This window comes from Eubalaena glacialis, chromosome 2 (assembly GCF_028564815.1).
Source record: "Eubalaena glacialis isolate mEubGla1 chromosome 2, mEubGla1.1.hap2.+ XY, whole genome shotgun sequence".
Lineage (NCBI taxonomy): Eukaryota > Metazoa > Chordata > Mammalia > Artiodactyla > Balaenidae > Eubalaena > Eubalaena glacialis.
This window is the reverse complement of record NC_083717.1, coordinates 83,605,709-83,629,567: the sequence shown is the minus strand read 5'-3', so window position 1 is coordinate 83,629,567 and position 23,859 is coordinate 83,605,709. Positions and strand designations below refer to the sequence as shown.

Genomic DNA, 23,859 nt, shown 5'->3' with positions numbered 1-23,859 from the left:
GTTCACACATACACCAGCAGCACTGACAAAGTCACTGTGCATTGTATGTTGTCTATTTCATGATCACCTGATCTGTGTCAATGACCCTTGTCTTGCAACTTCAACATATATTTTTATATTATTCAATGTTTATAGTGTGCTTACACACAATAATCAAATATTTTAATTTTTTATTATTAAGGAAAGAGATCTTCTCTTTGAAACCTTTCCTGATCATTCACTCCATTATTTGCACCCCACCTGAACTCTGCATGTACAACAGGGAACCCATAACACACTCTCATGTTTATTTGTTCACTTACATTTAAGTGAGATCAATGTGTAGCACATGAAACCTATTCAGTAAATAGTTGTGGTGGTGCTTTTATAATCACAGCCCTTTCTTTCAGGCTATAAGACCAGCAGTGACCATACCTTACTTATCTTTGTATACCCAGCAATTATCTCAATACCTGGTACATTTTGAGTACTCAATAAATATCTCTTAAATGAATGAATGAATAAATGAAACTTAGGATTACTCCACTCATAGACCTATACTACGTCTGGCAGAAACATCCGTAAGACTGAGGAATGTAAATGAATTCATGCCTTACAGTTTACTCAGTGCTCCACAGCTCATTTGGTCAGCAACAGAACATGTTCTTAGATTTAACACAGTCACTTTGAGTACAAATGGCAGAGAAAAGTCAAATACCTTTTTCATTTTTGGCAAGCAATACATTGTGCTCAATAGCCATCCCTTCCCTTAAGTCCATCCTGAGTCCCTCCCAACTGCAAACATACATAGTGGGGAGAGGTAAGTTAAGGACAGGACAAAGGATGCAGTGAGGCTGAGGCGACAGAGTAAATCTCAGTGACTGGCTATTTCACCTAATATTTGGTAATCTTTCTGAAAAGCTGAAAACACTTTATAACTTATTTTTCAGGCTGTGTCAAAATATTCCTGGCATCAAAATGATTTGATCAAGACATGTACTCAATTGTTCTCCACAATTACACTGTAAGGTAAACAGAGCCTGCCACCTCTGTTTTAAAGAAGAGGAAAATAAGGAAATTTGCCCTTCACTTGGCTGGGATTTCAAATTGGGAGACAATTTTTTTTCATTCAGCCTACTGGGATATTAATGCTATGTCATCACTGCCAAGAAACAACTATTTGTTTTGAAGTAGGTGTTAGATCAAAAGTTAGATTCAAGGTGTTAGATTCTTAAAGAAAATATTTGAGTGATATCCAAATTCAAAGACCTCCAGAATGAGGGAGATTCATTTGTTTATTTTTAGGTACTTGAACAACTAACTTGCTCCTTGAAAAGCAGGGGTGCAGAAATCAAAGGCCTGATTGTGCTGAATTCTTCTCTTTGGTCATTATTCAGACTAGTTCCCAGCATGCCACAGTCCAAAGGAAAGGGTCCAAGCTCTGTTTAAAAATCAGAGACTAGGGGATTCCCTGGTGGCGCAGTGGTTGAGAATCTGCCTGCCAATGCAGGGTACGCGGGTTCGAGCCCTGGTCTGGGAAGATCCCACATGCCGCGGAGCAACTTGGCCCGTGAGCCACAACTACTGAGCCTGCGCGTCTGGAGCCTGTGCTCCACAACAAGAGAGGCCACGATGGTGAGAGGCCCGTGCACCGCGATGAAGAGTGGCCCCCGCTTGCCACAACTAGAGAAAGCCCTCGCACAGAAACGAAGACCCAACACAGCCAAAAATAAATAAATTAATTAAAAAAAAAAAAAATCAGAGACTAAACAGCTTACTCAGCACCCTGCTCACGTTAGTGTTGCTTGTATTCATCATTTTAAAGTCTTTTGATAGCTCCTTTTATGCAATAATCTTAGGCTTCTGGGAATATTCTCAAAATATACGAAGAACCTCCCTGACCTAGTTATGATGAAAAGTGCTTTTCATGACTACCCACCCTCTTCAAGGAACGCTGGAACAACCAAGTCCTTAGGCATCCTAGGGAAGAATTTTACAAAAGTGCTGCTTTTTTTTTTTTCTTTTCTTTTTTTTCCTTTCTTTCTTTGAAGAGGAGTTTCCCATGGTGAGGAAGGGGAAATTTTTTATTGAAACTGGCCCCTATTGCTCACCTACCCTGGACTGATGAGGATATTCACCCTTAGGGGAACAAACAATGATTTTTGTTGTTGTTGTTCTGTTTCCTCATCTAGGAGAGTGAGAGTGTGCTGCAGCAATCTATTTGAAAGAATGTTCCTTAAATATCCCAATTCAAAGGACTCCATAGAGCTGCGACACAAATAAGAGCACCAAGGGAGCCCTGGTACGTCAACCCAAATCAAAAAAGGCACGGCTTTTCTAAGAATATAAGAATTATATCTACCTTTTAGGTACAGAAGGTGGAAAGGAAAGAAGGGCTTTTTGGAGAAGGTATCCCAGAATAATCTCTGAGCAGAACCCCTTGCACAAGGTTATCTAGCTTTCCTTGACAGGTGCACGGGCAGAGAAGGCATTTGGTCCCTGAAGTAACTTGGGAGGTTACGACAACGATGTCCACGCTTACAGCAATCCAGGTGATCGTGAGCGCAGGAGCACCCCTAGGACTGCGGCACAGAAAATACGCTAGCTAGTCTGTCGCCCTCCCCCCTTCCACTCGCTGTGGGGATTGGAGCAGCTTCGGAGTCGCTGACGCCATCCCTTCCAGCCTCTGGCTCGCAGGGAGCATGCGCTTCCATGCTCACTTCCTCTCAAGGAGGGAGCGAGAATAAGGCGACGCCCTAGCAGGCCAGCTGCCCGCTCCGCGTCACAGGAACTTCAGCACCCACGGGGCGGACAGCGCTCTCCTCCCCCTGAAGACCTGAGTCCCGAGCGCCCGGAGTCTTTCTAATCCCTGTACTCCGGAGCCCCAGAGAGCTCCACCAGCTCCGAGTCCCCGCCACTCGCCCTCCCCGCGCCCGCCCTCCTCGCTCTTCCTGTTTTTACTCCTCCTTTTCATTCATAACAAAAGCTATAGCTCCAGGAGCCCGGCGCCAGGCTGTTTCTGAAGCCAAGCGTGGAAGAATGGGGTTCCTTTGGACCGGCACTTGGATTGTGGTGTTGGTGCTCCACAGCAGCCCAATTCAAGCTTTCCCCAAACCGGCAGGCAGCCAAGGTACGTGGACACTTTTCTTCCCACCTCCCTTTTATTTCGCCGTGAAAAGGTACAGCTTGGTATAATCCGCGAGCTGTAAATCACCTTGCCTCATTTTCTGATCACGTCATATCCGTGCATATTGACAGAGAAATCAGTTCGAATTTAGAGCCAGAAGACAGATTTTCCTCCCTCACTTTTTACATGATAGAACAATAACATAAGTTGTTTTGAAAGATCTTATTTTGAAATTGGGAGGGGGTGGCTTTCCCGCCTAATATATGGCTTGTTTTTTGGTTTTGGGTTTTTTTTTTTTCCTAGTCATCTTACAACCTTTCTCAGATATTCTATTCATAAAACGTGCAGTGTATGAAGAAAGCTTTTAATGTGCCGATAATACCAATCCAGACTGTGCTCTGTCTAGTTGAAAACAGCTGGTAAACCAAGTGTTAGAACAATATGTTAGATTTCTGGTCAAAAAAAAAAAGTGTAATTCTATTAACTCAGGAAATACACCAAGATAATAAGCAAGGCAACACTGATAATCATCGTTATTGTATAATCTTGATAATCTTTGTTAATATATATTTTTGTTTCACAGTCATCCAAAAATATTTCTCCTTTATTTTGAAGATTTTATTTAATGAGACATATTGTCTTTCCAATGAACAATTAAATTTGTATTTGTGTGTGTTTATTCCAGACAAACCCCTACATAATAGAGAATTAAGTGCAGAAAGACCTCTGAATGAGCAGGTAGGTCAGAAGTAAAATTATAAATGCTATTCCATTTTATTTTAGTTATTATTATTTAATGTAATTTTGCTGTGAATTTTTAGCCATTTTGAATTCACAAACCTCAGGAGCTTAATAATAAACATGGAAATTATGATGGGAAATATAATTTTGGTAATTTCTCTGTCCCAACAGTTAAATATAGAGTTCAGTATAATACAAAAAGCTGACTGCATAATAACCCAGTAAGCTCAACATCACATCCATTCTATTGTAAGATTTCTTTATCAGAGATTTATCTTTTACCAATATTATCAGAGTGGGAATTAATATTTATAGACCATCTGCCCTTTATTTTATCTCATTTAATCCTTATGACATACTTTGAGATAGAAATTATTAACTACATCTTACAAACAAGAAAGCTAAATCCCATGGAGATTAAATTATTGAGCTGTGATATTTGGTAAGTGGTGGAGTAATGATTTAAAACCAGGTCTATCTCCTGTTTCTTTCACAGATTGCTGAAGCAGAAGCAGACAAGATTAAAAAAACATACCCTTCAGGTAATAAGAAATTACACTGATGTTAATTTAAATAATGTAGGCTATGAGAAGCTTAACTAAAATGGATGTGCCTGGCTCGGGGGCTTTTCTTCCAGAAAACAAGCCAGGTGAGAGCAATTATTCCTTTGTTGATAACTTGAACCTGCTAAAGGCTATAACAGAAAAGGAAAAGAATGACAAAGAAAGACAGTCCGTAAAAAGTTCTCCAAATGATAATAAATTGAACCTGGAAGATGTTGATTCAACCAAGAATCGAAGACTGATTGATGATTATGATTCTACTAAGAGTGGACTGGATCATAAATTTCAAGGTAAATGAAGAAAAAGAAGTTTTGCTACCTATTTTCTCTAATTTGGAGTTTCCCATTATGGGTTAAGAGAAAGTCCTATATTTTAAAAATATCTCTTACACACTTACAATCCTTTATTAGTCATGTCCAAAATTGAGATAAAGCCCAAACTTACTGATAATGTGCAAAGCTCCAGCTCCACAGAAGCCCAGATTTTATTTTCTCTTTAAAGATTCCTTTACTGATGCTTTGAAAAAAATTTAAATCTACTCTCTATATTTTATGTTACTGAATTCATTTTAACATTCCAATTTAACTATTAGTACAAGCAAAATATCATAATTCTCAAACAATTAAATCAACAAACTACCCCCCCTCCCCAAGTGGAATATTCGTTACTCCCTTTTCAGTGTTCTCTTCCTAGCTATATCCTTTCTCCCTAGGTCATTCTAACCTTTCCACGGCTTCAGTTACCATCTATATCCTGATGTTTCATATCACTAGCCCAGACTTCTCTGAACTATAGACCTATATCTAGCTAACTACTGACTTATCTTCCCTTGGAAGTCTCAGATGCACCTCAAACTTAACATGTCTAAGATTAAATTCATAATTTCTGTACACCTTACAACTTAGCCCTCTTTCCTCTAGGAAAGGCACTACTATACATCCAGTTTGTCAAGACAAATCTATGAGTCAAACTATTTCTTTTTTTCCTTACCTCTCAAATTCTAATCCATCAGTCTTAGCAATTTTATCTCCTATGTATCTCTCAAAATTTTTTTCTCTATCCCCAATCACCTCCATCTTTTTCCAAGCTCCAATCATGTCTCACTTGAACTAGAGCAAAAATCTTCCAATGGATCTTCTAGCATTCACTCTGACCCTTTCCATCTTATTCTTCATGTAGCAGCCAGAGTGATCTTTTCAACACACAAACATGAGCATGCCACTGTTTTGCATAAAACTTTTAATAGATTCCCATTTCTCTTAGGATAAAACCCCAAATCCTTAACATGGCTTCTACAGTCCTAAATGGGCTGTCTACTTTTCTAGGTTCATCCAGCACACATGATCTTATAGAAACCTTATTTCCTTCCTTCATGGCACTTATTGCAGTTTGTAATTTTACATCCTTGAGTGTGACTACTTATGATTTATCTTTTTCTCCTAAACTAAACTGAAAACTCCATGAGAACAGAGATGGTGTAGTCCAAGTGTCTGCAGCTCGTGAATTTGTTACATGAACTGATAAATGAACAAATGCACAAATAAAAGAATACATGAGGGAATAAATTAACTATTGTACCTAGGCATTGAGGTCTTCCTCAGTGTGTCTTCCATTCTGAGTACTGGTGCTTAGGAGTGACTACAGATTTTCTTATGTGTCTTAATTCTTTTCCACAGACCACAAGAGAATTATACTGATTATCTCTGTCAGAAAACAACTGCCAATTAAATTTGACTTTTATAGGCTATTGTAGCCTGAGGAGAATTCAGAAGTGTGTTTTATATGTATGGGGTGGGGGAGATGGTCTATATTTTGACACATTTCATATTGTATACTATTCAGGGGAATTTTTTTGGTTTTTTTGTGTGAGGGTTTTGTTTTTGTTTTTGTTGTTGTTGTTTTGTTTTGGCTGTGCTGTGTGTGGCTTGCGGGATATTAGTTCCCCAACCAGGGATTGAACGCGGACCCATGGGAGTGGAAGCAATGAGTCCTAACCACTGGACCACAAGGGAATTCCCAGGGAAATTTTTTTTTGAATTCTACTTTTTAAACTAAAGTATTTGGGCTAGAAATAAATAGGCACTGGGCATAGCCCCATGAAAAATAGATTTAACCACTTTGATTGAATCGACCATTTGATTTAATAAAATAAAAAAATAGTCTAAAGTTTGACTGCATTTTTTGGTCAGATGGGCTGTACATGCAGACAGAGGCAGATCTGTTTGTGATCTATCACTAACTTGAGCAACTTATGTTTAAATTGTTCAACATTTTATTAACATGCAAATAGGTTCAGAACTACCAAGTGCTAGTTTTGATGGTTCTAGGTTTACCCTAGGGGTCATTTTAAGTCCACTTGAGTATACAGAAAAGATTCTTGGAGAGAATGATATGAGTGAATTGCTGATTTTCTCTCATACCCTGGTAATCCTGGAACCAGAAGGTTTGGGACCACTCAGGTGACTAGAACCTCAGAGGTATGCAGACTTACATCCCAGAAGGGAGGACAAGGGGCCTAACTTCTGCAGGGTGCTTTTATACCTTTAGGAAACCTGTAAATGGGCTTGTGCTATAGGACCCACCGATTCTCCTTCTCAGTGTTTTCTACAGTATGTATGATTCAGGATTTTTGTAAGTTTCTTTTAGGAAATAGTGCTTTGTGGCTCCTGTGTGCATTCACCAAACAAATATTCATTGAGCAATTACTATGTATCAGTCTATGAGCTAGACAGTAAGCTCTGTGCAGTTAGGGACCACATCTAAACTCTTTATCACTCTATTTCCAGTCGTGGCCCATATTAAGACTTTAATACAAATATATTGAATAAATGAAGGTCAAGTGCCATATTAGATGCCTGGAGATTCAAATGTAACTGAGCAGATGACAACTTTGAACAAGGCCCTTTTGCATCCACTTAGAGTTGTAAATGCTTTAAAAACTTATAAATGTTGAACTCATGTTTGGTTTCCCTCTGAGGTCTGTATGGGAGGGTGAAACACCCCTTCACGAGCAGTAGAGAAGCCATTCTGAGTAATTCTGTCCATTGTAGAGGAGCAGGGGAAATCACTGGAAGGCAAGGAGCATTGCCCAGCTGCTCAACTATCAACCCCATCTAGCTAAGCTCTGCTAGGGGAGCCTGAAGTTCCTGGCTCAAGAGAATACACCAATGCAGAGGAGGAGGCTATTTCTTCAGAGTGTTACTAATGTTCTTCCTGTTGTGAAGTAAATGAACTGAAAAACAGTCATCTTGTTTATTTTCCAGCTTCAGCAGGCAACCACTATTCTTCCTTTTTCAGATCCCGAGGGATAAGTGGGAAGGGAAATAAATGCTTCCACCTCTGCATAGACCCAGGGAAGTTTCTGCTCCACATATTCCCGAGAGTCTGACTTGAAACCCACAAATGGAAAAATCAGACCTAAGTGATAGTGAGTCTCTGCTCCTGAAAAACATGGGTGATGAACCCAATTTTCAGTCAGCCAGGAGGGGAACTGATTTTACAGGGTTTTCTAAGGGACTTTTCTGCTCATTCGTCACTCTGCTACACAGGACTCAAAGGGCTCACAGCTCATGGGTTGGCCAACAATTCAGCAATCATATACTGTCAGAGAACTTCCAGCCCTCTGTGTATACTCACCCTGCTCATTTTCCTAAGCTTCTTTCCAAACAACAAGAAGAGGATATTCTGCCTGAGGCTGCACATACTTCCAGCTTCATAGAGTCTAGAAAAAGTCTACGAATCCCCAGGAGCTATGGAAGAAAAGGAGAGAATCAGAATAGAAATATGTACTAGGTTCTTCTTTCTTTGAGTGAATATGATCAGAATTATTAGGGTAGGATTTGGCTAGGGATGCAATGTCTATTTTCTCTAGAAGATAATTGTAGTTCCTTTATTTTAGATACAAATCTACGGTCCATCATAATAAAACTACGTTAACTTTCATACGATACTTTGCAATTTAAAAGGTGCTTTTACATCTTATTCCATTTGATCCTCACAATCCCATGAAATAGATACTCTTATTAACTTCCTTTACAGTGGTCCAAGGATATATAGATAACAAGAGGGATCACTGGAGCTAAATTTCTGATCTTTCCAAGCTGCCTAGAAGTGACAGGTTAAGTGCCTTGTAAACTTGCATATATGAATATACTGTTCCATGTGGTATAGATTGGAAAAGACCAATTAATTCCTGGGAGTGCTCTGTGGACATAGTGCAAAGCTTCCTTGCCACCAACCCTACTGTATCCTTCCTTTCCCTCAGGAAGGGCCCTTGCTTTAGTCTGGAGTAGTGCTGCCAAATGTATTCCCAGGAAAGCCAAGGATACATATCTGCAAGCTTCTCTGCTGAGATTTACATAGATTTACATATTGCTTTGTGCAAACCTGTGATCACATTTTAAAAGCTTAAATTCCAGGCACATAAAATAAGTTCCCTATTCTCTGGAGAAAGAGGCTAGTCACATTAAGCTGCCTTACATAAAGGTGCCCTGACACATACAAGTAAACAGTTATTCCAGGTAAGTCATAAAATCTTCAGTACATACTCTCTGATTCTGGGTGTAAGGCAGATTTCCCCACCCTCAGCCCAGGAATTTGCCTGCAAAGGGAGTACACGTGCAGATAATACCAATCTACTCTTGTGGGGAAATGGAATATCAAATTATATAATATATAGAAGGGTGCTTTGAACAATACTGCATACTATCTAACAGTATTTTACTTTTTGTACTATTAGTGCTGAAAACGGAGAGGCCTTTTGGGTTGTTTTCAGATCTTCCTCTTATAATCACATAAGAAGCTTTCAGAATTTCCATTATCATCCTAGGTTCTTAACTTGAAGTCAAATTTTATTTTAAACCAAGAGTTTACATGGACTAAGCACCACCTTAAACGTATTCCAAACATATTTGAGTGTACAAGATATAGATTATAAATCTAATGTAATCCAAGAAATATGTCTGTGATCACCACAACGTGAAGTTGTGATTGCTCTGTCTAGATGATCCAGATGGCCTTCATCAACTAGATGGAACTTCTTTAACTGCTGAAGACATTGTCCAGAAAATTGCTACCAGGATTTATGAGGAAAATGACAGAGGAGTATTTGACAAGATCGTTTCTAAACTGCTGAATCTTGGCCTAGTAAGTCATATGCATGAGAATAAACCAAATCTTAGGTTGGAATATGCTAAGAAGCCAAGCCACTTCATTCAAAGAGCCAAATGTTTATAATGCATCTACTTTATACCAGTCACCATGGGTCTCGAGGACAAGTAAGACACCATTCTTTCCCTCTAGGAATTTATGGTTTATCAGAGGCACTAGACAAGTACACAAGTGCTCATGATGCAAGGTGCCTAAGAACCACCTGAGTGGTTCAGTGTGCCAGAGGATGGATTATATCCAGTTGTGCAATAAGGAAAAGCTTCAGAGGAGGAGGTGTTTGAAGTGAGCTTAGAAGGATGGTTAGGATTTAACCAGCAGAAGTTTAAAAAAAAAAATGTGTTAGATGAGAAGGAAGTAAGATGTGCAAAGCCACGCAATGATTGGGAAGCCCTAAGCAATCCAAACTGACCCCACCCCAGCTTGGCTCCCAGATACTAACACAGACCTGGCAGGCTTTAGGAGAGCACTAAATTTGCAGGTTTCAAAGATTACCTACTATGATCTGCAGCTGAGGACTGAGAAACAACCCTCAAGTTGTTTCTCAAATTAAGTATTCTGTGGGTTCCAACAGACAGGACTGACGCTTGCACAATGGGCCCAAAGACACTTCTTCCCAGGAGTGCTGAGCAGTCACTGTGAAGGCCAGCATGTAGTAGAGGCATAATCAAGGGATGTTCAGAAGAGGGACCAGAACATTCTCTTGTCTTCTAAAAATAGGTGTTCAAGTAAAGAGTTTAGTCTAGATTTTTTTTTAAATCACAAAAATGGGAATAACAGTTATATGTTTTGACTCTCTATAACAGATCACAGAAAGCCAGGCACACACACTGGAAGATGAAGTTGCAGAGGTTTTACAAAAACTGATCTCTAAGGAAGCCAACAATTATGAAGAGGAACTCAGTAAGCCAACAAACAGGACTGAGAATCAGGCCGGAAAAATACCAGAGAAAGTGGTATGTATATGCAAATGTATATGCATCTATTATGTATGTGTATATGCATGTGCATGGATGTGTGTGTATACTTGTATTTGTATATAATTAATACAATCTGTGTATAATGAATACTTCAGTTTGTGCCAAATAAGAACTGGGGTATGTGACATTTTTAGCCCCCTTAAAATATATACATTAATGAAATACCAATGAGTTAAAAGATATAAATGAACTCCACTTTGAAAATAATATAAAGATGCATGTTATATTACATAGTAAAGATTATGCCTTATATCCCAGAGTAAAATAACGCATAATATATTGTGAAATGGTTATTTCACATAATAATTCGTATAATCACAGTGTGCTGGATCCAAGTATTTCACAGCAGAAGTTGGTATCCAACTTCTGTTCACAGTGGATGTCATCATCTGCTCCCAAAACCCCAAAAAAGAAACTTGGGCTGATTTGATCCTTTTCCACACCAGCTTTTATATTCCTCAGAGCTAGTTGCCTCATGCTGCCTCTCTGTCTACCCTGTGTTCTTCCACTTGTTCCTTCCTCTTTCCATTGGCTCAGAGGCCTGTCTGTCATCCTTTACTTAGACTTGCCATTCATTCGTCCTTGTCCTTGCTGGACTCCCTGCCTCTTCATCTTTTCTTTGGCCTCAGCCAAACTACTAAAATCATTCTCTCCTCCTTGAATTCTTTTTAAACGTCTAGATGGAGCTAACTATAGGAGGATATAAGAGGATATCAAACTCCTCACCTCTCCTTTCATTTTCTCCACCAGAGCACCCATACCCCATGGCTCTCCAACATCCTATCCCAAATACAAGGAAAAAGGGTATATAGACTTATGGTCCTATTTTAGGGAAGGCTAGAAAACGGAAATTGGTATGGATTGTTTTTGTTTTGTTTTTTACTGCTAGCCAAAAATTCTCCTTTGCTCTCCCTACTTCCAATCCCCACCATCTGCCATTTTTAAAAACAGCTTTTGAAGATCCACCCACCCTAAAAAAAAACTATCTAGATTTATCACAGAACTCATGACTTTTACTCAAACTTACCAAACTGAACTAAAACTGACATAGCAATTTTCATGATCCTTCACTCCCATTATGTACTCCTTACTTCCCATCTCTAAAATGTCCATATGCTTGACCTGCTCACTCATATTATCTAAATGCATAAATGCAAACAAAATATTCTTTCAGTAAATGTTTATTGAGGTACCACCTATGTACCAAACACTGGGGATACAATGCTCATTTAAAAAGATATAATCCCTGCCCTCATGATGCTTAAGGTCTAAGGGAAGAGGTAGATGGTCTTCAAATAGTCATGTATTTTATTTTATTTTACTTTATTTTTTTAATAAATAAATTTATTTATTTATTTATTTTTGACTGTGTCGGGTCTTCATTGCTGCGTGCGGGCTTTCTCTAGTTGCGGCGAGTGGGGGCTACTCTTCGTTGCGGTGCGCGGGCTTCTTGTTGCGGTGGCTTCTCTTGTTGCAGAGCTCGGGCTCTAGGCGCGCGTGCTTCAGTAGTTGTGGCACGTGGGCTCAGTAGTTGTGGTTCACAGGCTCTAGAGCTCAGGCTCAGTAGTTGTAGCACACAGGCTTAGTTGCTCCACGGCATGTGGGATCTTCCTGGACCAGGGCTCAAACTCGTGTCCCCTGCATTGGCAGGCGGATTCTTAACCACTGCACCACCAGGAAAGCCCAGTCATGTATTTTAATTGTGACTGCATTAAGTGCTCTGAGAAAAGAAACATGGTTCTACTAGACCTCATAAAAAAGGAACCTGTCTTGGACTTAGGCTTGGGGAAGGCTTCCTGGAGGAGGTGACTTGAGCCAAAAACTGAAGGCTAAATAGGAGTTAACTTGTGAATATGATAGGCAATATGTAGAGAAGGATGTGTGGAGTACCCAAGTAACTGAAACAAGGACAGTGTGGCTGAAACACAGAGAGAGCAATGAGAGATGAGACTGGGGAGGTGGACCCAGGCCAGATCAGCAGGGTCTTATCAGCCATGTACAGATTCTGATCTTTATCATAAGAGCAATGGGAAAACACTGAAGGATTTTAAGCAAAGGAGTTACATGATCATATTTTTAAAAAGATAACTGGCTAGAACATGGAAAATGCAGGGTTGGGAATAGATTGGAAGGTGGGTGGTGTACCAGTTAAAAAGTAAGGAGTGAAGGTAGCTTGGACTAGAGTGGGGTAGTGGAGAAAGTGAGAAATGTACAAATTTGGGATAAATTTAGACAGTATGGCCAATAAGGCTACTGATGGATCGAATGCAGGGAAATGAAGAGGAAGAGGCAAGAAAGGCTCTTACATTTCTGTCCAGTTCACTCAATGGAGAATGGATCATTAAGATAGGGAACACTGGACACACATCAGGTTTAGGAAAAAGAGTCTTATGTACCCTCCCAGCTGGCGTTTAAAATGTCACCCAGGAATCACTAAGGTATGACTGCTCTGCTAGTATTAGACATTGTGACAGGCTTTCCTGTATCTTGGCACCATCCCTCTTGGTAGATTCTATAAACTCAAAGCTCCCCTCCTTGGTGAAAGGCAGTTTTATGAAGAAACGCTCATGAGAACTGGTGGAGGGAAACTTGGCCAGAGCAGGAACCTGTCTATTCTCCCCTGAGCAGGAGCCAGGGTCTTCAGGTCAAGCACCTGTCTCTAAATCCCAATGACCTTCCCATGTAACTAGATGCCCACACACCTGCAATAGAGTTTGATCCTGCAGGAGCTTACACAGGAAGAGATAATCTTGCACTTCACATTCAAGGGCATCACAGAGGAAAGAATCATCCTGGATTGTCATCAGTTCTAACAAAAATGTTTATTTTGTATTGATTTTTCCCCCACTGGAGACTCCAATGGCAGCAATTCAAGATGGTTTTGCTAATGGAGAAAATGACGAAACAGTATCTAACACCTTAACCTTGACGAATGGCTTGGAAAGGAGAACTAAAACCTACAGTGAAGACAACTTTGAGGAACTCCAGTATTTCCCAAACTTCTATGCACTACTGAAAAGTATTGATTCAGGTAAACATTGTTTTCTGACCATGTGGAACAGAAACAGTAATTCCAGGAAATGTGTGGGTGGGTTTTTTTTCTTCCTGTTTTCAATTTCTAAATTCAACCATCAATGACATATATTATGGCCTCGGGGAAAATAGTTCACATTGATTTTTTTCAAAAGAAGTGTACTAGCCATGGAAATATTTAGGAAACGGTAATCAGGAAAGGTGGAATTTCTGGATAATTTAATCTTCATGTTAACAGAGGGTTCATTTATTTGTTCAATAAACAGGTATTGAACATATGCTGTGTTCCTGTGATTGTAGTGAACCTTGTACCCATATAGAGATGAATCAGAGAGTGTTCCTGGCCTGACCCAGTTCAGCCTCAACTTTTATTGCAAGTCTCTTTTCAAAAAGGCTTTATTTTCCTCTCTTAGTAAGAACAGTGTATGGAACATAATTTATTATTTTTAAATGATTCAGAATTTTGCTTTTTAGATATTTTCAACTTGTCTTCAAATGAATTGAACTAAACATTGGACTAATGAAGGTCAGGAGCCCAAAACATGCTTGGGAAATGTTCTGCTTTTTTTAAAAAAAAAGTCCTTAATGTGTTGCGCTCTTTTCTTTTATATGTGCACCAAAATAAGTTGACTGAAGATTTCAGTTCATGTTTATTTTTGGTTAATCTGCAAGGAGGATAATAATGTGCCAATTTTCTGTTGTTATTGTCCAGATAGCTGCCCTGCGCTGCCTTATAGCTTTTCTTCTTTCTGTTTAAAGATTCATCCCCAGATTGAACATTTGTAATAAAGATTTCTGTAATTGTAACATCTTTCCCCAAGAAGTGACCTTAGAGTAGACTTCATTTCTGGGGAACATCCTTTTGTCCTTCAATCCCAGACATTGGCCAGATGGCACCAGCCCCCCTGCTGGTGTCTGCAGGGCTTGTACATCTTGAGGGTCTATTCCCATCCATCTTGCCCCACTGGTTGGCAGATACCCAGCTCAGAACCTCTGTCATCCTGGTGAGTCACTTCTTGTCAGTGAAGTGTATCAGCATAATACCAAATATTTATATGGATGTGACCTTGAGCAAATAATGTGATTGCTGAAGTTATTATTTACCTGCCCTTTTCCAGGATTTCTCTCCCCCACCTCTTCTCCCACCTTCCTCTCTCCCAACTTTGTGACTTTTGTGGTATTTTTAAGATTCCACTGTATGGAATATTCTTTATTTTGTGTGTTTTTATCTTTCAGTTTCCTTGACCCCATTCCTTATTGCCTTTATTTTTATAGACTTTTAATTTAAATACTTAACACTGAGGTCTTTGATAGTACCCATCTTTTTTACCAAAGGTCTGAACCAATTGAGAAATTTTAAAACAGACAGAAAACCAAAATATCTTTGCTACTGATACAGACTGGGTTGTAGAATGTAGCTTGGTGTGAGAGCCAGCAGTGGGCTTGTCTACTCCCTACCCTCAGTCTAGCTCTTGGAACAGCCAATCCTGGAAGAGTTTGAGTCTGCACAGCAGGCACATTTTTCAGGTCCCTGCCTTCCATTGTTGCAGGGGAACAGAAAGAAGAAAGATTCCAAATCCCCATCCGTCAAGAAAAGTAGACTAATGGCTGTTGGCTACCAATCTCATGTGTGAGGAGGATGAAAAAATGGGGGGAGAGGCTATAAGTATGTAGAGAAAACCCTTCCTGGCAGCTGAAAGAATAGGGAAGCTGTCCTCTAGCAACTTAGTTTTTCTTTCCTTCAAAAATGGAAATAGATTTTTTTTTCTGATTTTAGAATTAATATAGCCACTGAACTATTATAGAATCATTGGCCATCTTGTTCTATCAAGATACAGAACAGTATGTCAAATATGAAGAGTTTCCCAGAAACTGTTAATAGTGGTTGCCTATAGGAAGTAGGAGCTGTGGGGAGGGAGAGGAAGAGAATATTGCTTTCACTGTTCACTTCTGTACCATTGGAATATTTTCACTATATGCGTTTATTCTTTCAAATGAAATAAATGTTAGAAAGCAATATATACTACTGTTAAAAAATCAACACTGCATTTAAAAAATAAACATGTGTGTTCCTATTTCAAATATTAAGCTTGATTAATGAAAACAGGTCATTCCTTCCCTCAAAAACATACGACCAGAGTAGAGAAAGGTTGTTGGGTTACCAATCTTCTAACTTTCCTTTTGAGTTTATATTATCTCAGGTTGCAAACTGTCTCTATCATCTACTCTATCAATAAAATATTTTAGATTAAGGTAAACCTTTTTGGAGAAGTTATAATTACCCATTTCTGAAAAAGTTCAGTATACCTGTACATTGTTCTGTATTCCCAATCAAGTCTTGGGCTTTTCAGAAATTAAATATATTTTAGCTATAAATGGTTTAGCTATAAATGTAGGGAGAACTATTTCAATAAGATGCTGTATTTCATAAATTAACATTGAAAGATGAAGCTATACTCCACTAGTTTTTAAAAAATTATTTTGTCCTTTTATATAGAAAAAGAGGCAAAAGAGAAAGAAACCCTGATTACTATCATGAAAACGTTGATTGACTTTGTGAAGATGATGGTAAAATATGGCACCATATCTCCAGAAGAAGGTGTTTCCTACCTTGGTGAGAGTCCTACCTCTTTTGTTTTCACAGTGGTTAGTTTTCATTGTCCAAAATGAATGAGAGATTTGGCAACAATTATTTTACTAATTTGATAATTTATGCCAAAGTAGCCTGAATCATCTGGGTAATCAGAATTGCCCAGCTTGACAACACATACAAATAAAATTAACCAGACGTTTTCAACTCTTTATATTTATAGATCCAGTTCAAATACAAACATTTCACCTTTGTTATATTTTGTCTTATTCACATTTTCGAATAATCTCCTCAGAGATAATATTATTAAAATTTGACTCTTTTTTTTTTTTTCCAATTGTGTTTGCATGGTTGGGACAAAAAGAGTCTTGATTTTAACCAGTGCGGCCTGTGTGTGGTGAGGAGGAAGGAGCACTGGACTAGGCATCAGAAGTTCTGCTTCCTGGTCCCAGCTCTGCCTCAGACCAGGTCTGTCATGCTGGGGAAGGCACTAACATTTCTGGACCTCAGTTTCTGTATCTGTGAAATAAAGGACTCTGTTACCTCTAACCGGAGCTGGTAAACTACTGGCCAGGGGCCAATCTGTCCCATCACCTATCTTTGTATAGCACACAAGCTAAAAATAGCTTTTACATTTTTTAATGGTTGAAAAAAAATCAAAATAATAGTGTTTTGTGACATGAGAAAACTACATAAAATTCAAATTTCAGCATCCATAATCAAGTTTCATTGGAACACAGCTGTGCTTCTTTGTTTTAGTGTTGTCCATGGCTACTTTTGTGCTACCATGACAACGCTGAGTAGCTGCATATGGCCCGCAAAGCCAAAAATACTTACTAACTGGCCCTTTATAGAAAAATACTTACTAACTGGCCCTTTGATTCCTTGAACTTTATAGATCAGCTTAAACAATCTTTGATTCTGCATGTAGGTTGTTAAAAGAAGAAAAGCCTTTTGTTTTCCTGCTTGGTTTAGTTAATCACCAAATACCATTCATCTCAGAGGTCCTTTGGGCAAGATGAACTCATGGCCCCTTACTCTGATCACTGATGGTGGAGGGAGAATTAAATGGAAGAGAAAATCTCATAGGATAGAGTAATCCAGAGTTGTTTTGTATAAATGCCATTTTTTTCTACATGAAAACTAGTTTTATGGGAATTGGGCGATTGGGATTGACATGTATACACTGATGTGTATAAAATTGATGACTAATAAGAACCTGCAGTATAAACAAACAAACAAAACAAAACAAACAAAAAGAAATAAAATAAATTAAAAATAAATAATTAATTCTTATTTAGACTAAATTTTATTTTTTGTTTGCGTTTTTAATCATTGTATGTTTATAAATTGTGTTTTAATATTGTTTATAAACAATATTTTATAAACAAATTTTTAATAATTATAGTGTTTATAAACAATAAATAAATATTGTTTATAAAGACTAATGATGGGGGAAATGTTCATGATATACTATTGAATGCTTAAAGCCATTTAGAATATGACCTTAATTTTGGTGTTAAAAAATGGATATGCATAAAGAAAGAAAGTTGGGGAAAAAAAAAAAGTTGGAAAGAAATATACCAAAACATTATCTGGGCATAGTAAGTGTTATTTTTTCCTTATAATTTTCTGTTCATTTTCGTATATAACTTTTACAATCAGAAAATGAGTTGTATATAGAGAATTTTTCTGTACAAGCATGTTGGCTTTTGACTGTCGCTGCCAAGAAGGTACACCCTCAGACCCTCGAGGGCTCAGGGGCAGCATGGGTAGAAGAGAGAGGATTAACTAACCTCCTCTCCTCCATCTCAGCATGTGACAAACAATGATCAGTGATCTACCCTTCTGTTCTGCTCCCAACAATGTGTGGTGACTACAAAGGTTGCCAGCTGTGGTCGCTATTTCAAAGAAGAAAGCAGAATGTGTCACACAATAGGATATACTGATTTTCTTCTCAAAAAGGGATGGGGTAGGGTAGAAGGAAGAATTTTCTTGGGGAGAAGTAATACAAAGTAATAATGGAATCTTTATAGACTAATTGCAAAGAAATGCTTGTTTGCAAATAGCCCTGTCCTATTAGTAAGATGGATATGTGACTGGTTAAATAACTGAATACCAGGGTTGTGGATTCTAATTCATTGACTGCCTTGAGGTGGTCACAGTCTAGATTCCTGCCTGGTAACACCTACAAGATGTTACTCCAAAGAGCAGAATTAGGACAAAGACAAGAATACAGATTTCAGCTTAATATGAATAGAGAAATTCTCGCCCTTAAGACATCTAACATGATGGAGGTGTTAGCTAACTGTGGTAATCATTTTGCAGAATATAAGTGTATCAGATCAGTGTGTTGTACTATACCTTAAACTTACACAATGTTCTATCAGTGAAAAAAATATTTTTTAAGACTAACAATAGAACTGGCTGCCTCATGAATTAGTGAGAGCCCTGAATGACAGAAATCCAACTGTTTGGCTTAAGCAACAAGGGAATTTATTTCCTCATGTAACTGAAAAGTCCAGGGGTGGCGGTAGTCTGGCTTCAGGTTTGTGAAGCCCACCACAGTGTGAGGAATCTATCCCTCCCCATCTCACTGACTTTTTGTATGTTGATTCATTCCAGATAAACTGCTCCATTCTGGAAACAAGATGGCTGGTACAGCCCCAATCTCACATCCGCCCAGTATAGTAATCCTAGTGGAAAGAGAGCCTCTTTCTCTTAGCATTGAATCTCACTGGCCTGGCTTGAGTCATGTGCTCCTACTTGAACCAATCACCATAGCCTGAGGGCTGGAGGAGCCAGGCCTGGGTTATTCAGCCACCAGTGGAGCAAATATGCTGAGAGTGGGAGAGGTCTGGGTTCTCCAAAGGAAAATCAAGGTGTAGTTACCAGAAGGCGTTGAGTAGGCCAAAACCACAGCTGTCCATTATAGGCCCCAATCCTGGATGTTTTCTAACAGTGGTCACAGAAATGTGGAAGGGACTTCTGCAATTAACTGAGTAGGAAGCTGAACTTGAGGATCTCAAATTGTATGCCTTTCCATCTTGAGAGTCAATGAAATATAATCCATATCAAAGCCCCTTACTAGCAGTGCTAATATTGTGGAATTGCTGTTGTGCTATTTCTGGTGAGATTTAAACATTTTTAGTAAAACTTTGAAATCGTCTTTTAGGACATAAAATTTTATTTCTTCTCCTCCCCCCTCCAGAAAACTTGGATGAAACAATTGCTCTTCAGACCAAGAACAAGCTAGAAAAAAATGTTACTGACAATAAGAGCAAGCTTTTCCCAGGTATGATTTATTTTAGTATTTTTTCCCCCAGCTTTTAGCAAAATAACCCTTTTGAGTGGTAAATCATGAACTTCAATAAACATTGATAAAGAATTACAGATTTCAAAAAGTTTGAAAACCTGAAATCCAACCATGGGATTAAGTAGCTATAACCTTGGCCAGTCAGCACAGAAATTTAATCCCAAGAAGCACTGAAAAGAAATGAGGTGAAGTGGTGGCTGGTGGGCAAAGGTGAGAGCTATATCACAAGTTGAGCAATCCTTCCTAAAATTCTCCTTTAGGTATCTGTTTTCTCTCCCCAGATCACCACTGTCCCTGACCCTCTGTCCCCTCCTGCTGCTGCCTCCCATGCTGTCCCCTCCCAGCTCTTCTCTCTCCTCTGGGACAGTCCACGCCTCCGTGTGGTATGATTTATGCCCTTCTCTTGGTTTCTTCACTTCTGCATCTCTACCCATCACCCTGCTTAGCATGGCGAACACCACGGAGCAGAGCTGTCTGCGCAAAGGAGAATTTCAGGGATGAGGAAGGCGCAAAAAGAGAAAAGATCACAAACTCTTACACTTTAATTTTGTGTCCCTATCACAGAAATTATGTACCTATATTTGATAGAATATACAGCCCTTTAAAATGATGTTTTCAAGCAGTTTTTAATAACCTGGAAACATTCTTCCATAATGATGCTAATGACAAAAGCAAGGAACAAAACTGTGCCACAAGTATGAAAAAAATATGCATCAAAAAAGTATATATATATATACTACAACACTAGTAGTGGATGTTTAATGAGACAATAACTGATTTTTCTTTTTTCCTGTTTTTCTGTAGTAATAAACCTTTTATTGAAAAAAGAAAAAAGCTTATCATTAGACTGCTTGACATTCCCTATTTTACTGACTACAGGCATGCATTACCATTGTTTTCAAGGGGTTACCTACTTTAAGTTTTATGATTCTTTAATTCAATATAGGATTTCTAGAAGGAAGTATAGTTATTTTTAAGTGAGAAGTGAGCAAGCGTTATTATTGATAGCAAGGGTCCAGCTTAGGTGCTACTCTGAGTAACAGACTGTTCTTCAGAAACAACATCAAGGAGAGATGGGGCAACTACAGAGTTATTTTCATTTGGAATCAAGACTCAAATTTACTTTGGAAACTGACCTATCCCACTTGAATGCCAACATTGATTAAAATAAGGAGAATAATCTACACTCTAATAACACAGTGTGGCAGAACAGAAAAAACGCAACCAGAATCCAGAACCCTGGGGTTGGGGGGTGTTGGCCCAGCTCTTCTGCTAACTCAACGGGTGGCCTTCGGCACATCTCTTCCCGCTTTGGGCCTCAGTTTCCTCTTCTGTGAAATGGTGGGGATGGAGGAGTCACACTAGATAATCACTAAGATCTCTTTCAGCTCAAAAAATGATCTGACCTCAAACTATACCTTTTTAATAAAATTTATTTCTACACTAGGAATTAATTAATCGATAGGAAATAAGGTTATAATAGTGCACAATCTGATTACAGTGCCATCAGAGAAGAGTCATGAAGAAACAGACAGTACCAAGGAAGAAGCTGCTAAGATGGAAAAGGAATATGGAACCTTGAAGGATTCCACAAAAGATGATGACTCCAGCCCAAGAGGAAAGATAGATGAGCCAAAAGGTATGGAATTGACAGCTCTACGTTGACAATGAAATTGGGGAAGCAAAAACTTTCACTTGAAGGGTCATCCAAAAGTCAAGCCCCGCCAAATCAGAGAAATTAACATCATCTGTAAACAGAAGATTCCACACGTGGTACCTTTATTTGAATAGCAATTTTTTTAATGGTCTTGAGTCTCCTGGAATGGCAAACTGGTTTCATCTTTTGATGGACTTTAACGTCCAATGGGCTTTTGCACTTTGGGAGGAACACTCATGACCATTTGTGCATTGTTCAATGTCCAATTTATGATCTTATGAATTTATTAAGCAATATTCATTTAAACATAATTGACACTCCTCTTAATAGTCACATACTACTTATTTAACAAAGTCATCAAAATTTATGGATCTAACAAAGCAAGTTTTCTTAATCATTTATACTGATTGCAATCTGACACTTTCAAAGACTTGATTAAAAATCATAAATCAAATATATTACATTTCCTTAAATAACCTAAATACCTTAAAAAGCAAAAAAGCACACACTAAACTAGCCCAGTAATTATAAAACTTGTTTTTATCCTTATTCTTACACATTCCTGGGGTCAAATTTTTACTCAGCTCTAGTAAGTCTATATGATATAAATTCACATCTTCCAAGGTTTGAGAAACTTTACTATACCCAAAGAAAAAGACCCTATGAAGTTGCAAGTTCAAAGTCATTAACCCTCTGATTTCAGGTCAGCATGCAGGATCTGGTTGCACAGTCCAGTGTTTCAAGCCCCTTTAATTACAAAGTGTGCTGGTTACATCACAGAACATTTATGTCTGTATCTCAGATAGATAGTCTTTTTCTGAAACTCAGTGTCTTTACCAGAAGCTGTGAACAGATGGCTTAAACCTACTTTATTTTTTTGTCATGATATATTGAACTCTTTGGTATAACTGGAACCCTATTTATATCTTTTCTGTATCTCATTAGTAGGGTGATCTAGAGGTTTCCTTCCCTGATAGCTGAGGGAATGGGTCATTGCTCTCTTGCGGGAGGGGGTAGCAAGTGCGACATTCAGCTAATTTATCATCTGGAAACACACCATTGGGCTCCCTTTTCATTGTTCATTACATATAATCATTAGTGGCAATGAACTGAGGGACTTTGCTTATTCCTTGCTGTAATATGATATGAGACCACAAAAGCTGATCATGTTCATGGTATAGCTCTTAATTTTGAAGAGACTGCTTGGCCCACATACAAGTTCCCAATCTCTCTTGCTCATACAGATAGAAACAGGTTCACATTCATACTTGATGATAGACCCATGCTTAACAGTGTCTATGTATTAAGTAGAAAAGAAAGAAGCTAGCTATGTATTTAATACCTTGTAACTTAATAACAGCAATAAAAGTACGAACTATTTCTCTCTTATATTACTACTCTGTTAACACTTTATATTAAATTTCCCCATTTATGTAAGTTGTTCCAGTTAATGATGATAATGACGACGATGATGATTTTTCTGTTTAAATTGGTGTAGCTTGGTCAGTAACCCTGCTTTCAAGTTTCTCCTTTGTCCTTTTTGCCCTGTACCCAGTGGTTTTTAAAGCATCTATGCTCTCTGGCAACAACAGGCTATTTTTTTTTTAATTGAACTACAGAAAAATGTTGTATTAGTTTTAGGTATACAGCAAAATATATATATATATATTTTTCAGATTCTTTTCCATTATAGGTTATTACAAGATATTGAATATAGTTCCCTGTGCTATACAGTAGGTCCATGTTGTTTATTTATATATAGCAGTGTGTATCTGTTAATCCCAAACTCCTAAACAGGCTATTCTAGACCTACTCTGAATTTTCCTGTCCCAAAACTTGAAATCAATTTTCCTTCAAAGAGTTCTGGTTCCTTTATGTAGAAAATATAGAAAATCCAACCTGAGTTACATGAGTTCAAATGAGTGGTGATATTGGCCAAAGGTACTGCTTGTATTCCAGTTATTGGGACTTTTTGACACAGGGCCGAAAAAGAAATTTTTTCTTAATATATCAAGTTCATGTCAATTTTTCCTATATCATGAAGTTTTAGATTATTACACCCTTCTTCTCTCTAGGATGGATTTCATAGACCACCACAATTTTCTCCTATATTGACATTACTGACATATGAACTCTAATTGTTTGCTAGTAGCCTATGTTGGGAAAGGTTATGAGGTTGCATCTGGACTCAGGAGGAAAGAATGTTGCGATGATTAATTAATAATGTTTGTCATGGGCATGGAAACGAGGAATTGGTGATATATGTGTTGCCTTTGCTGACCAGTCATGCTGCCTTGATACTTTCAATCAACCCTAGGCCCACTTTAGATGAGTGGTAAACTTTTTTTAATATCTTTTTAAAATTATAGTAAAATATACATAACATAAAATTTACCATTGTAGCATTTTTAAGTGTACAGTTCAGTGGCATTAAGTACATTCATATCATTGTGCTACCATCACCACCATCCATTTCCAGAACTCTTTTCATCTTGCAAAATTGAAACTCTAAACTCATTAAATAGTAACTCCCCATTCCCCATCCCTCTTCAGCCCCTGGCAACCACCATTCTACTTTCTGTCTCTATGAGTTTGACTACTCTATGTACTTCAGATAAGTGGAATCATGCAGCATTTGTTCTTTTGCGACCAGCTTATTTCACTTAACATAATGTCCTCAAGCTTCATCTATGCTGTAACGAGTGTC

General features: G+C 38.4%; 1 protein-coding gene across 1 annotated transcript in view; it reads left to right on the top strand.

Moving 5' to 3' along the window:
- Positions 1-3,018: 3,018 nt before the first annotated feature.
- The window catches only part of SCG3 (secretogranin III), a 34,831-nt gene continuing 13,990 nt past the window's right edge, over positions 3,019-23,859 (top strand). The window contains exons 1-10 of the mRNA XM_061182122.1: positions 3,019-3,109; positions 3,792-3,844; positions 4,344-4,389; positions 4,485-4,700; positions 9,413-9,555; positions 10,383-10,532; positions 13,410-13,587; positions 16,087-16,203; positions 19,391-19,474; positions 20,997-21,134. Coding sequence (XP_061038105.1) covers positions 3,019-3,109; positions 3,792-3,844; positions 4,344-4,389; positions 4,485-4,700; positions 9,413-9,555; positions 10,383-10,532; positions 13,410-13,587; positions 16,087-16,203; positions 19,391-19,474; positions 20,997-21,134 — 1,216 coding nt within the window. The remainder of the gene's footprint in view (positions 3,110-3,791; positions 3,845-4,343; positions 4,390-4,484; positions 4,701-9,412; positions 9,556-10,382; positions 10,533-13,409; positions 13,588-16,086; positions 16,204-19,390; positions 19,475-20,996; positions 21,135-23,859) is intronic.